Below are 13463 nucleotides of genomic sequence, written 5' to 3'. Positions count from 1 at the left end.
CAGCTCATTGGAGTTGATGGAGTTTATCAAGATTTGCTAAAACAAAGTGAAGTTAATAGGGGTTGCAGCCAAGAGAAGCAAAAGTTGTCTAGTTTGGGGCTAGAAAGTTTTTGAGGTGTTGTGGGAGATGATGCCAAAGCCTTCCTCATGAGACATGTCCTAAAGCCTCCTTTAAGTGAAGAAGCCTTCTTTGCTCGTTGTTCTCCATGGTTTTTAACCCCAGGTGCATTTCCTGACCTGCAGAGGACTCTCTGGTGTCCCGGGGCTGCAGGCAGGGAGGGAGGGAGCCCTCCTCAACCCCAGACACCCACGGGAGGGGGAGTTGTGTCTGTGCATTTTGGGGAGCCCCAGTGGCTGTTGGCACAAAGGAACACACTGCTCCTTTCCCATTAACCTACAGCACTGCTCCACCTTCAGCAGAGCTTTTTAACAGCATCAGAAGCTGAGCAGGCTGAATATTGTCCAGGTGAAGTTGAGAGATTTTCGGTTGAATCGAGCACTCTTCCTCTTCTGACCTCATTTGTTTTCTTTTATCATTTCATGAGTTTGTTATTAGCATTTTACCTTACAAAGCATTTGGGAATAGCTTTTCTTTGGGTGAATAACCTTGTCTAAATGCAAACAGTAATATTTTAAAGCAAACATAATTGTGATATTTTGCTATCTGATATTCACCATTCGTTCTCTGCTCTTCTCCTGTGTAAAAGGTTTTAGTTATCCAGCCAGGGAGAGAAGCATGACCCAGAATATATGACTTTGAATATAGGTCCCAGCTTCATTTCACCTAACCTTAGATAATTCAACCCATTAAGCTGCTTCAGAACCCTCAGAATCCGATTAGCAACTTGGAGAGTCTCTGTTGACAGTTTAAGTAGTTTTGTTAGGTAGGCTCTCAAATTAGGCATGCAGTCAGGCCTTTTCCCTTAGTACACTATTCTCAATTAGTTTTCCAGCCAAATTCTTCAGATTTAAATACAAAATCCTTGCTAAGCAGGCCAACATATCAAATACATAATGAAAATTTTAAGTCTTTTCACAAGTGGAAGCAGAAGACTTGTGCAGGGAGAATTTGGAATTGCTCAGGAGCTGCTGTACTGGGATTCCAGGAGTTTGGGTTCTGTGCCTGTTTCTGGTTTGTTTCTTTTGACTGTGATATACAATGACAACAAATGTAAGAAAACATTGAGTGACATTCTTGAGAATTGGATTCATTTGGAAAGCAAATAAAATTTGGATAAAAAGAAAAAGTTTGGTTCAGATTTTCAAATAGTTTCACTCCAGAAAAACTGAACTTCCCAAGAATTAAAGCAGTCCACTGGACTGAGACAAGAAAATCATAATAATGCACTCCAAAAATTATTATATAAATATGACTGTGTGAAGATCTGCATGTTATCAGGTTCCACACCTCAGAGAAATCAGGTATACTGAAATTCTGTATTAAGAGGAGAAGAAAAAAAAAAAATTGGAAATCCCAAAAAATACGCCAAGCCCCCAAATTACTTCAAATTTGAGTAAACACGTGTGTTGGAATGCAATAGAAGTAAGCATATGTCAGTAACAATCATCTCTCACATTTATGTGATTTATTGATGTTAGTGGAAGTATGCATTTGAGGAAAATGCTTAAAGCTTGGTCCTTCAGTGTCCCTTGTTATCCAACCATTTAACCCAAGATGACGTGAAATTAATGAAATTACAGCAGACACATTTCAAGTTGGCACAGGGAGAATAACTTGGTGCCAGCTGAACAAGCTGGACACTATGTGTGAGGTTTTCTTATGGACCCTAAGGAAATCTGGTTTTGCAGAGGAACTTCTTCATTCCCACATTGCCCACTGGTGGTCTCCAGATGGGGAAAGATTGGCCTTCCTGACCATAAATGACTCTCTGGTGCCCAACATGGTTATTCCCCGCTTCACAGGAGCTCTGTATCCCAAGGGAAAGCAGTATCCGTATCCTAAGGTAAGATGAGTGGGAATGCAACCCCCACCTCCTCCTCTGTGTTCACTGATAATATTCAGCAGTGTGAAAAGAGTGTTTCCAGACAGGAACAGAGGCTGATTTTGTTCATGATGCTTTTCAGGAAATAATAATTACTTTTTTTTTTTTTTCCCCAGTAGATTATAACACCTGAAAAGAATCTATTGGGTGAGGGGACAGCAGAGAAACTAATTTGGTGTAATTTCATCACTGATATTTGGCTGGGTAAAATCAATCCAGCACCTAGAGAGAAGGGTAATGCATTTGAGGGAAAAGATCCAGCCCCAGCTGTGCTGGAGTCAGACACTCTGTGTGCAGAGCACAGGGCAAGTTCCTTCACAGGCACACAGATCTCAGTAGGCTGTGCTGTTACTAATAAATGTGACAGACTGGCATTGAGTAAGATAAGCCACAGTAACATATTTTCATGGCCATCAAAAAGAGAAAAAAAAATTAGAACTATCAGTGTTTTAGAAGATTTGGAGGAAGGTTTTTAGATTTGCTTTGGAAAGTGAAAGAACAGCCCAGACAGGGGTAATGCCTGAAATCACTCCTCATTTTCTGGAGATTTTCTGGTGAAGTGCCTCCAGATCTGTTGCTTTGATCTTCCAGCTGATCAGTTTATCCAACCCTTACACACAGTTTCAAAGTGGCTGGGTTCCTTTCTGGCAGGTCCACCTCCATGGTACTCCTCTGGCATTTCAGGGGAAGTTTATTGAGAGCTTTAGAAAATATTCCTTGTTATTCCTGCTTCTGTTTTTTTGTGATGAACTTCTATTCTTGATGGCTGAACAGCTAGACTGTACCAGGTGCTATGAAACAATAACATACATTAAATAAATAGAATATATTTGTTCTATGAAATAATACTCTGAAACAATGAAACAGCAATAATTTTAGGGGTAGTTTATATTCTTGCAGTGGCAAAAAGCCTTGACTGACAGAACAAAGAAAAAAATAAGGAATATTTTTAAGTCAGCTTTATAGACGAGAAAGGAGTAATTCCATTTCATTAGCAATTCAGCATAAAAGTGATACACAATACTACTTCAGTAATCTCATTAATGAAAAAACATTATCTTTATTTAATGTCTCCATTTAATACAAATTTAGCTACTCGTTAAACATCATTAATTGGTAATGAAGCTGGTGGTGTAGCAACAGAGATTACAAAATAGATTTGGTCCTTGTTATAGAGTGCAACCATCAGAGAAAATTATAACTAGGATTAAAAAATAAAATGAAACACACATGTTTTTGTAAGCACTGGAACATGCTTATCCATATCTGTGTATATGTCATTCACACAGACTCTATTCTTAAAAAAATAAGGCTTTAAAATGTTTTGGTTTTTTTTCCTAGCAGTGTTAAAAACACACAAATGCCACTTCCTTGTCTTCCATACTATTCAAATATGAGTGGATACAGCATTCAGACTTTATTTTGAGATAAGCCAAATTTCTAAAAGGCATTTTTTGGTGTATTTCAGCCTGTGAAGAGCCAAGTATACAACTTTGTCATTTACTATAGTAAATCTGTAGAATCAGTGATTTTTACCTTTCCTTACAGTACTAAGCAGAGGTCAGCCCCACTGAGGAACACACTTCATTTTTTGTAACCCAAGGGTGTTATTTAGTGTAATTCCTGTGACACAAAGCTGAAACTTGGGGTTGGCATGTCTAGGACAGGGGTGTGGGACCAGTAGCACCTCCTTGCACCCATCAGAGCCTCTCTTCCTATTTCCCTATTTCCACTGCTTTCTCTCCATCTCAGGAACATCCCTCAGTAGTGAGCTGTGTTAGGGGAGAAGGATGATTCCCACCTCCCTGTAGATCCTCGAGATTTATCAGACTCTTGCCTGTGGATATCTATCAAGCTGCCACGTTATTCTCCTTTAGCCACAAGAAGCATTTTGTTTCCCTTGGAGCTGACCTGCCAAAGCAGCTGGCTCCTGGTCCAGGCCAGAAATTGAGATTTTCAGCTCAGCAAACAAAGGAAGGAAGACTGAGGGAAAATGGTAAAGAAGAAGAGAGGAGGGAGTGGAGGAATGCTATCCCAGACTGAGGTAGTGCAGCTTTTCAGGAGCAGGAACAATAGCATCTGAGAAAGGCATAGCTGGAGGCTGGATTTACCTGCAGATTTAGGAACTGACTGTGTTTTGGCAGCTGACTTCACTGAACTTGGCAAAACCACTTCTAGTGCTGGTCACTTACTCTGCACAGGAAAGTCTTCCATCAGCAAAGGGTGGTGAGAGAATAACTCAACACTTCATATTTTCATCTGTGTGATTCATATGGCTATGAAATGAATGCTTCAGATTTAAGATACTTGAACTTTAATAACTTTTCATTATTATAAAGATACTGAATTATGTTAACAAGTGAGCCTGCTTAGCTGTCTCTGATTCAGTGCCTCTAAAAGTCCTATTTATTTTTTTCTTTTCCAAAGGCAGGTCAAACAAACCCCACAGTAAAGCTGTTTGTAGTTAATCTGTATGGACCAGCACATACCCTGGAACTGATGCCACCTGACAGCTTTAAGTCAAGGTATATGATTTCATGGTGAAATGTTTTATGGTAATTGTTCCCAAAACAATCAGGATGTCAACAGTGGCCACTTATTCACAACTGTTACAACCAATCTTAGGCTGGTGTAGCTCTCTTCTACACAAATTGAGGTACTCTAATTTATTGCAGGAATAATTTAATAGTGAATTATGCCTTGCAATTATTAGTGTCAACTGGAATGCTTTCTGATTGTGTTAGTAATAGAAAATACTTTGAATGAGTCGAGCATTTTGAAGTATTTTCTTTCTACTGATGGGCCACTGCTGAAAAACATAATAAAATCTGCTGCTGCTTGCTAACCCTTCATTAATTTAAACAGTGCTATAAGATCTGAAAGAGATTTCTTGCCATCAAGATCAGCATCTTCAGTCTCCTTATTGGCATTAAAGTTGAACTTAGTGTCAGAAGGCACAGAGAAGTTAAGCAAGAAAGCAGTGTATAAGAAAAGATCCCCAAGAAACAGATAATCTTGAAAATGTTCAGATGTTATGGTTACACTTCAGGGTTTTCAGATTTATTCTGTTTCCTCAGCAGATGGAAAGTAATAATAGACTCAGATTTGAATGTTAGTATCTTAAAAGTTTTTTTGTTTTCTTGAAGCTGATGCCAAATCTCTGGAGCATCTTTGCCACTTCTTGATAAAGATATTGTTGTTGTTCAATTGATAAAAATTCTGGCTTGCTAGTGCATGAGAAGAATGAGTAAATCTATTTAAACCTGTTGGAAAAAAAAGTTAGTTTCCTCTAGATTTTAACTACTAACATACAATTTCCATGCTGATGGGAAATCCATGCTTAGAAATTCCATGCTTAGAAAGACTGTGTAATTGTGAGACAGTTTTACTCTAAATTGTGAATTTGACTCGAGGTTTTAGTAAAAGCCTTCACACTGGTCATCAACCCATATGTGTCTATATACCAATATACAGAGAGAGGTTTGAGAAATCTGCTTTAAGCAGGCTTTTCTAGTGTGAAAATCTTTGAAGTTTGTAATAATTGGGAGTTGTGTTTTTCCTAAAGTATTAGGTTTTTTAGTAAAAATAGTAGCTACCTTTAGCAGTCAGTTTATTTCACTTCATTTCGTTTCTCAGCCTTTCATTATGGAGTTATTAGTAAATAGGTCATGTGTGTTTTCAGAATTAAAATGAATGGTTCATTATCACATATAGTTATAAGGATCTTTCAGGGCAGAATCATTTTAGAAATAGGTAATCTACAGGTCATAACCATCTGCTGTTATGGAGAGATTCCCTCCTACACAGAGAGACCACAGAAATGGGAAGGGAAGGGGAAAGAGGTTCTGTTAGTTAACCTCAGAAAGTAACATTCAGATTCTCAGCCTGTCTCAAATTGTGTCTGGTGTAGAACCTTTGAAGATATTAAACTGTTTCCCCGATTTTCAGGACATCTGGGAACTTGATGTAAGATTGAATCAGTTAAATGAAAAATTCAATGAATAAAGTCAATGAAAAATTAATTTTCATCTTTTAGGGATCCTGTAAAGGTGCTTGGTAATATTTCCCAAGTCCTGTTCAGGCTATTCTGATACAAAGATAGGGATAACACTTGCAAATTTTGCTCCTGAAAGTTTCATTCTGTAGAAAAATTTACCACCTCCTGTGCACTGTTAATGCCACAAAGAGACTGACAGTCTTCCTTCAGATACCTGGTTGTATTTCATGAAATTGCTGTTTCCCCCTTGGTGCTTCCATTTCACGTGTACAGTTACGTTTTCTTCAGTGACAAACATCATTTAATATGAAGCTTGGGGACACAAACTGATTGCTCTCCTGCTTGTGTCACCTGGTGTCATGGTAGATCTTGTTTTACTTCTGCATACATTTTTGCCCCTCAGTAAGTTTAAACACTTGTTACAGAAAGGGAAAAAAAAAAAAGTAAATATTAGACTCAGAACACACTTGAAGTCCCCATTTCTTCTTATCATTCTGGTATGGAGATGTGCAGATATCTGTTTTACCAGAAGTCACATATGAAAGCCAAAGGGATCTGTGCATGCTGGGCTGTGCAGGTATGTTCTGCAAACTGCACCAGGCTGGGTGATGCTGCAGTGAACTCCTGTCTCCTGCCTCTCCTGTCTGCAGCCTTGCAGCTGCTGCTGCTGCTCAGCATCTTTCATCTAGTAAGGAGGCTTTTGAATGTATAATTAAAAGCCTGTTGTCAAAGAGTAATGAGATCTTTATCAGTAATAAATTAAAAGCCTAATCATATCCGAGCTAAGCCCCTTGTTTTAAAGGGGGTCTGAGTTTTTTCCAGACGAGCTCACTCCACTGCTGCACACAACTCAGCTGGACTGTGAGAGCTGCCAGCTGCCAGCAGGGGAGAAGGGAAGGAAATAGCTGGGCTGGGATGCCAGCCTGCAACAGGTCTTAACATCCCCAGCCTGCCAGCCCAGCAGGATCCTGGGGGGAGGGAGGAAATCCTGCACAGCACGAGCCCAGGAAGCCTCATGTGCTCAGCCAGGGCTGCTGAGGGACAGAGAGTTTGGCCAATATTATGAGCTGTTTGTAAAAACAGAAACAGGAACACATTGACTGTGAGAGGCACCTCCCTTTTATCCAGAAGTCCTTTTATACAATGCTTGTTATTTTATAATTTTGAAGTGGGCTCTAGCTGCACTCTAATATTACAGAACTTTTTTTTTTTTTTTCCTTTGGCAGTAGGATTGGATTATTTTGAAAAAATGGGTGTCATCTGAAGTTATTTGTTGTAGGCTGGCTTCAGTTGGAATTCAGTGCTTGCTTCTAAGCTGGCTGGGAAGTACACAGTTCATGTGTATTTGCAAGTATATGTTTCACAGTTGGTAAAGTTTGTGTATATATACAAACATCTCCCAGAGGAGGATCACACTGAAGGACTGAGGCTTCCCACTTGTAGGAACACAGATACTGAACATTTGGGGTCACTTTCTCCATCCTTTAGTAGTGGCACTGTCATGCAGTACAAATTCAGCATTTGAATGAACTGCATATATTGGATTTTTTCTAATGTCTAATCTGAAATATCAGTGATCTGAACATTGTGTTTTCAAATGTTTTGCTTAGGGAATATTATATCACCATGGTCAAATGGATAAGCAACACCAAGGCTGTGGTGAGATGGTTAAACAGAGCTCAGAATATCTCCATCCTTACAGTTTGTGAAACCACGACTGGAGCTTGTACCAGGGTAAGATGTTTGTGTTTTCTTTTTTTTTTTCCCAAGGTCTCTTTTCAAGGTTTCTTCTGCATTTTGTTTTCATATTCTGGAAAAGATATTTGGAAATCAGTTTGCAGATGCAGTAGTTGCAAGCTGAATATAATTAGTCAACAGGGAGGAAATGGATGTGAGAAAATTCCGAATGTGGTGAAATGAGTTCATGCAATTAGCAACTTTGAGTGACATTTTCAGAATTACTAAGCTTTGTTCATACATTAGCTTCATTGGAAGCTGCAGTTGCTGAACATCATGTACTTGGGATATAGCTAGAGCAGTGACAAGCTTGTCCTCTGACAGATATTTTCAGCTGACTGCTTTCTTCTCTCTCCCCCTGCAGAGTTTCGTTTCAGACCTTTCTGCCTCTCACAGCTTACATACACTTAAGGAAAAGGTGTAAAATTCTTATAACTCCTTCAAATTTGATCACAGAATTAAATAACTTTAGGGAAAAAAAAAATAAATTGAAAGGCAACAGGGATATTTCATTTTTGACTGCGAGCCAAACTGAAATACATTTTTCTCTTTGAATGCAGACACATTCCACCCCTGGACCCAGACTTTGACTTCTGATGCTCCTGCATTACATCTCCCCATTTTCACAGTCAATCTTACATCTTGAATGCATTTGGCTGCTTTCCCATTCTGAGTCACAGTCTCTTCCCAGAACCAGCTAAAAGTATAAATATTTTCTATACATGCTGATATCAGTACCAACAGATGCTCCAAAGCAGAGGGTATAATTTGGCAGTGTAAATGGTTATGAGTGATTAATATTGGCCTCTGAGTCAAAAGGTTCCCATCAGTGTCTGCTACTGAAGTCAGTCATATTGAAGTGTTAGAGATTATTTCCATGCTTGTCTCCTTCTTTTGCTGCACACCACAGGGTGCTTTTCCTCACTCAGAAACTATGAATGAATCCCCAAAGTATGGATTAAGATTGTGACCATGGAGATTTGGTTGCTTTCCACCTGGTTTTTGTGGACCTTTTGTCTTTTTATTAAGAAAGTTGGTCCTGAACCACTGCAGCTGCTTCTGAGAGGGAAAACTTCACGTTCTCCAGGGTCGATTTGACTTGTTGGAAGTAGATATCCAGGGAGCTGTAATCCAGGACATAATGTAAGAGAGAAGGACTGAGAAGTCCCACTCCAGAATATTTACAGTGCAGCAAAGGACATTTTTAGGGGGTGAGGAATAACAGTAATGTACTCTCACTGTTGTGAGCACAGCCCAGGCCCTGCTCATCCTGCAGGGTTCCTACACTGCACCCTCTGGCTAAGGTGATGCTCTTGAAATCATTAATGCATGAGGAAAGGCTAAATATTGTGAGAATTTAGCATTTTATCACACCATTTGATTTCATCTGTAAACCCTGTTTCTTCTCCCTAGGATGTTACACACATCAGTTTCAAAAAGGAATGTACAGAAGCAACTGCTGCAATAGCTACAGATTTTCATTTTTCAGCCCATATACATACAGATTCTTCTATAGCTAATAAATTTTTATTACTTCACTGTGACTATGACAATTTGCAGCTGTTGATGTATATTATATATTTTTTCCAACAATGTGTGCATGATATTTAGTTGTTTTGTAGGGGTGGTTTTTTTTTCAGATGGCATGATGAGAAATATGAGTATGAACAATAAAACTCAATAATTTGTTGTTTTTTTTTCTCATCACTAATGCCACGCTACAACCCATTAAAGCACAGGATTGTGCTTTGAAAAGGTCTCACAATTTGAGCTTGATGCTGGCTGTTTGCCCAGTGTTGATGAAGGACCTAAAATATCCAGTTGTCAGATGATGCCTGGAGGTAAAAAACAAATAGAACTGCCTGTGTAAAGCTTCTTGATAGCTAATCAGAAAGGACTGAAATGGCATTCTTAGTTCCCCTGTGGTATTCTACCAAAAACTCTGAATAAAGCAGCTGACTTTGTAATTAAATTATCATTTGTTTCAAGTGCCAGCAAAGAGATGAGATTGTAACACAGTAGAAAAAACCCCCATGAAATAGCTAGAGACCTTTTGCTGAATGTGGGAAATATTTTAATCTATAGCTATTCCATAAAAGCAATTTTTTTCCTTTTTTTTTTTTCTTTTAGAAATATGAAATGCAGTCAGACCTGTGGCTTCCTAAACAGGTACAGTATAAATGCTATTTCTGGGTGCATAATGCGTAATTGCTTCATTGCCATTTTTATTTAACTGTGTGTTATTTTATAAGCTAATAAAATCCTGAGACACCTGTGAGGGTTTTGGAGGCAATATTCCCTTCAGTTTCTGGTCTGTCTGGATTCAGTTCAGTAAGCATTTAGATGAACAGCTGATTAACTATCTAAATCTGGGATGGTGGAAGACAGACCAGATGAATCCCATTCCAGGCATGTCCTACTTACTGTGATTTGTTTCTGATTTAAAAATGATCACACCAAATTAAAGCAGAAGGAGTTCAAAGATTAGAGGTCATATGGGCTATAATTGGAATGAGAAAGTAAAATATTTCTAAATTCATACCCAGAACAATATGTTTAACTAATATGTCAGCCAATTATTCCACTTTCATAGCTTCAGAAGAACTGTCCAATAACTGGATGAAACACATTCTATTTAAACTACATTTCAGGCTTCATTTTGCAATGTGCAAATGAGAAATCATTTTAACAGGAAAAAAAAAAAAAAGAAATGCTTTTATAGCCAGCCATTTTCCTTTAATATTTCTGTGCAAAGCCAGACATGGAGAGATGGTATCACATCAGGCTACAATTTGTGGTAAAACCGTGATTCAGAATATCACTTCAATGTGCTTATTTTTTCCATACAAGTCTATCAAAATCAGTGGATGTTAAACATGTACTCAGTGAGTCCAAACCATTGAAACTTTTGTTCTCCTCCTCAGCAGTAGGAGTTATCTCTGTCATTATTTGTATGTCAGTAAAGGAAACTGTCCCCCTGCATTGGGAATGAGATTCCCAGAGCTTTCCTGGTGAGGGAGAGTTCTGCAAGGGCTGTAAGCCGTGCCTTAGGACAGGATTGCACATGGCATGAACTACACCCAGCTTTAACCGCCACATTTTCGTTAAACTTAGCAGAATATACTTAAAACCTAAGGATGGTTTCTCCAACTGACTTCTGAGCAAAACCAAGGAGACAAAAATCTTTAGGCTGATCTTTTGTTAAGGGGTGTAATGAAAAGTGTGCCAGACTGCCACGATGTTACATTTGCAGAACGAAGAGCCCGTTTTCTCCAAGGATGGCAGCAAGTTCTTCATGACTGTGCCAGTGAAGCAGGGGGGCCGTGGCGAGTTTCACCACATAGCCATGTTCATTGTGCAGGTAAGGCTCTGCTCAGGATGCTTTTAATATCCTGCTGGTTATCTGGGACTTTTACTGTGGCCCAGGGAAAGGCCTGAGCTTCAGTTTAATCACAGCGCTTGTGTCGTGGTCATTTGTCCTGCCCAGGTTGTCTCTCTGTGCAGTGGGACGTATTTATAATTTATTCCAGAATAAACACTAATACTACCCTCTCTGTGTACAATACACATGCCTATTTTTAAGGAATAAATATTTTTAAATGTTTATTCAGAATCTGCTCTTATACAGAACAGGAAAGGGAGGCAATACCCAAACTTAAAATTTGTGGGAAAATTAGGACACTTTTATTACCCTTTGCAACAGTTTTTCAACGGCTTCCATTTCCCAGGGTCATTACTTTTTCCAAAGAAGAATCTGAAAGAAGATAAATTTGCAGTGTGACTTTGAAGGTCACCAGTATGAAGTTGTGATGAACTAATAAAGGAAATTATGCCCTGGAACGGAACACTCCCAGGCATCTATTTAAATCATCAGAGCATTAATCCAGGTGCTTTAGCAGAGCCATATGACATAGGAGGGATTACCAGGGTACCCAAAACATCAAAATAGCAGATTTGTGCCAGGCAGCTCTGTTACCTGCCTTTATTACAGTGTTCTGGTATGAACATTATTAAGTCTGAAATATGTTCACAGAGCACTGCAGACAGAACAACAACAAAAGAATTTTAACGACAGTTTAACCTGAAGAAACAAGAACAAAAATGCTCCTTCACTAGAGTAAATCATCATTAACATCAGGAAAGAGTCAGTGAAGATAAAAGGGATCACAGACATGTCAAATTCTATTTCCCACAGAAAACAGTAACACAGATGACAATCTGGCAAAGATGTATTGATATAATAATAAAAATTCACACCTGAGCAAAACCATTTAGTCAATCAAGTCTTATTTTGGTATCTTTCACAGTATGAATAAGTACCTTTAAAATACATGAAATAATAATCAGATCTGGATCTGAAAGGTCACTTGCAACATGCCCAAGGATGTTACAAATACAATCAAGTGTCCATTAACCTTGTAGGTGCTGCCATTTCTTGCTACTAAAAAGCCCAGGAAACTTGATCCTAATTCAGGAAAATATTTAAGCAAAGATTAAGCCCACTCCTATTCAATAAGATAATTAAATACATGCCCACTTTTAAGCACATCTTTTAATTCCAGAAGAATAATGTTTAAAGTCAAGCTTATGTTTCAGAATTTACTGCTTTGTCCCTTTCAGGCAGAATTAGAGCCCTAGGTACAGGCTCCAAAACTAAAAAAATACTTCTATTTTGCCTGCCATCAGCATGAATAAACAAATCTGAATGTTATCACCAATGACAAATTTGGCTTTGAGCATGTAGCTGCTCCTGAGAAAGAGGAAATGTGATATCCCATGTATCAGCCATTATTCATCAGTAAGCAACATTCTGCGTGGTAATGGGGCTGATACAGAGCAGTAAAGGGCAGGAAATATGTTTATATGATGTGTTTTACACACTGCATTAATCTGATTGTCCATTATTTCTAAAGCAAACACAGAGGCATAAAAAGTATATTATCCATTGCACATAAAGCCCTTTGTCACATTAGATGTTTGTCACACCTTGTGAGAGCCACAGCAGCACAGCAGGTGCCCTGCAGAATTTAAAGCAGTCAGCAGATCCCCAGTACCCAGATGGTCACAGCATTTCCATGATGGAAAAGGGTAACTCTGGAATCTGGCACGGGGATTCTCATCCCTTCTCTGGTGCCACTCAGTAGAGACATCAGCCCATTGACAGAAATCAGCTTTTGTATGCAGGAAAGTTACACAGAACCAACGTGGACCTGCAGGGATAAAGAAGCAAATTTTAATGGCTCTCTTTAATTTAATTAAATTAATTTCTCTCAATCTTACAACAAAAGCTGGTCTTTCTCAGGCTGCATTTCTTTGCCTGCACTTCAGAAAAGCACATGTCAATGACACAAAGCACGTTAGCAGAGGCATCTAATTAAATCTTTATGCAGGGAGAAGTTACTGTCTAAAAGGCTACTGTCTATCATAGATTATTTACTGTCTGAATGTAGAGGGCTGGATGTGTGGGTTATTGTTTTCAAATGCTTTTAGTAACTTATGAAATATTTAAAAGAAACTAATCTCAAAATGGGATTGAATCATGTCTTATGTATCTAGACATTTCTTTCATGGAATTCTGCAACTCTAGAAAGTCTCTTTTTTTTCCAACCACAAAATAAGAATTATAAAGTAACTTTAATGGATCAAGGCGATAACTTTCTGCAAGCTTCATAAATTATGTATTACGGCTGTAACCTTGAAAAATAACCATGTTTATTAACGCTTGG

The 13463-nt window shown here is 38.6% G+C and overlaps 1 protein-coding gene across 3 annotated transcripts in view; it reads left to right on the top strand.

Annotated features, from left to right (window-relative positions):
- The window catches only part of DPP10 (dipeptidyl peptidase like 10), a 433150-nt gene that overhangs the window by 392550 nt on the left and 27137 nt on the right, over positions 1-13463 (top strand). For all 3 annotated transcript variants that reach the window (XM_015635406.3, XM_015635407.3, XM_015635405.3), the window contains exons 9-13: positions 1810-1964; positions 4431-4528; positions 7611-7734; positions 9868-9906; positions 10991-11098. In XM_015635406.3, the coding sequence (XP_015490892.1) occupies positions 1810-1964; positions 4431-4528; positions 7611-7734; positions 9868-9906; positions 10991-11098 (524 nt within the window). The remainder of the gene's footprint in view (positions 1-1809; positions 1965-4430; positions 4529-7610; positions 7735-9867; positions 9907-10990; positions 11099-13463) is intronic.

This window comes from Parus major, chromosome 7, assembly GCF_001522545.3.
Source record: "Parus major isolate Abel chromosome 7, Parus_major1.1, whole genome shotgun sequence".
NCBI classification, from domain to species: Eukaryota; Metazoa; Chordata; class Aves; order Passeriformes; family Paridae; genus Parus; species Parus major.
Note: the sequence above shows the minus strand (reverse complement) of the source record. Positions and strands in the feature narration are given on the sequence as shown.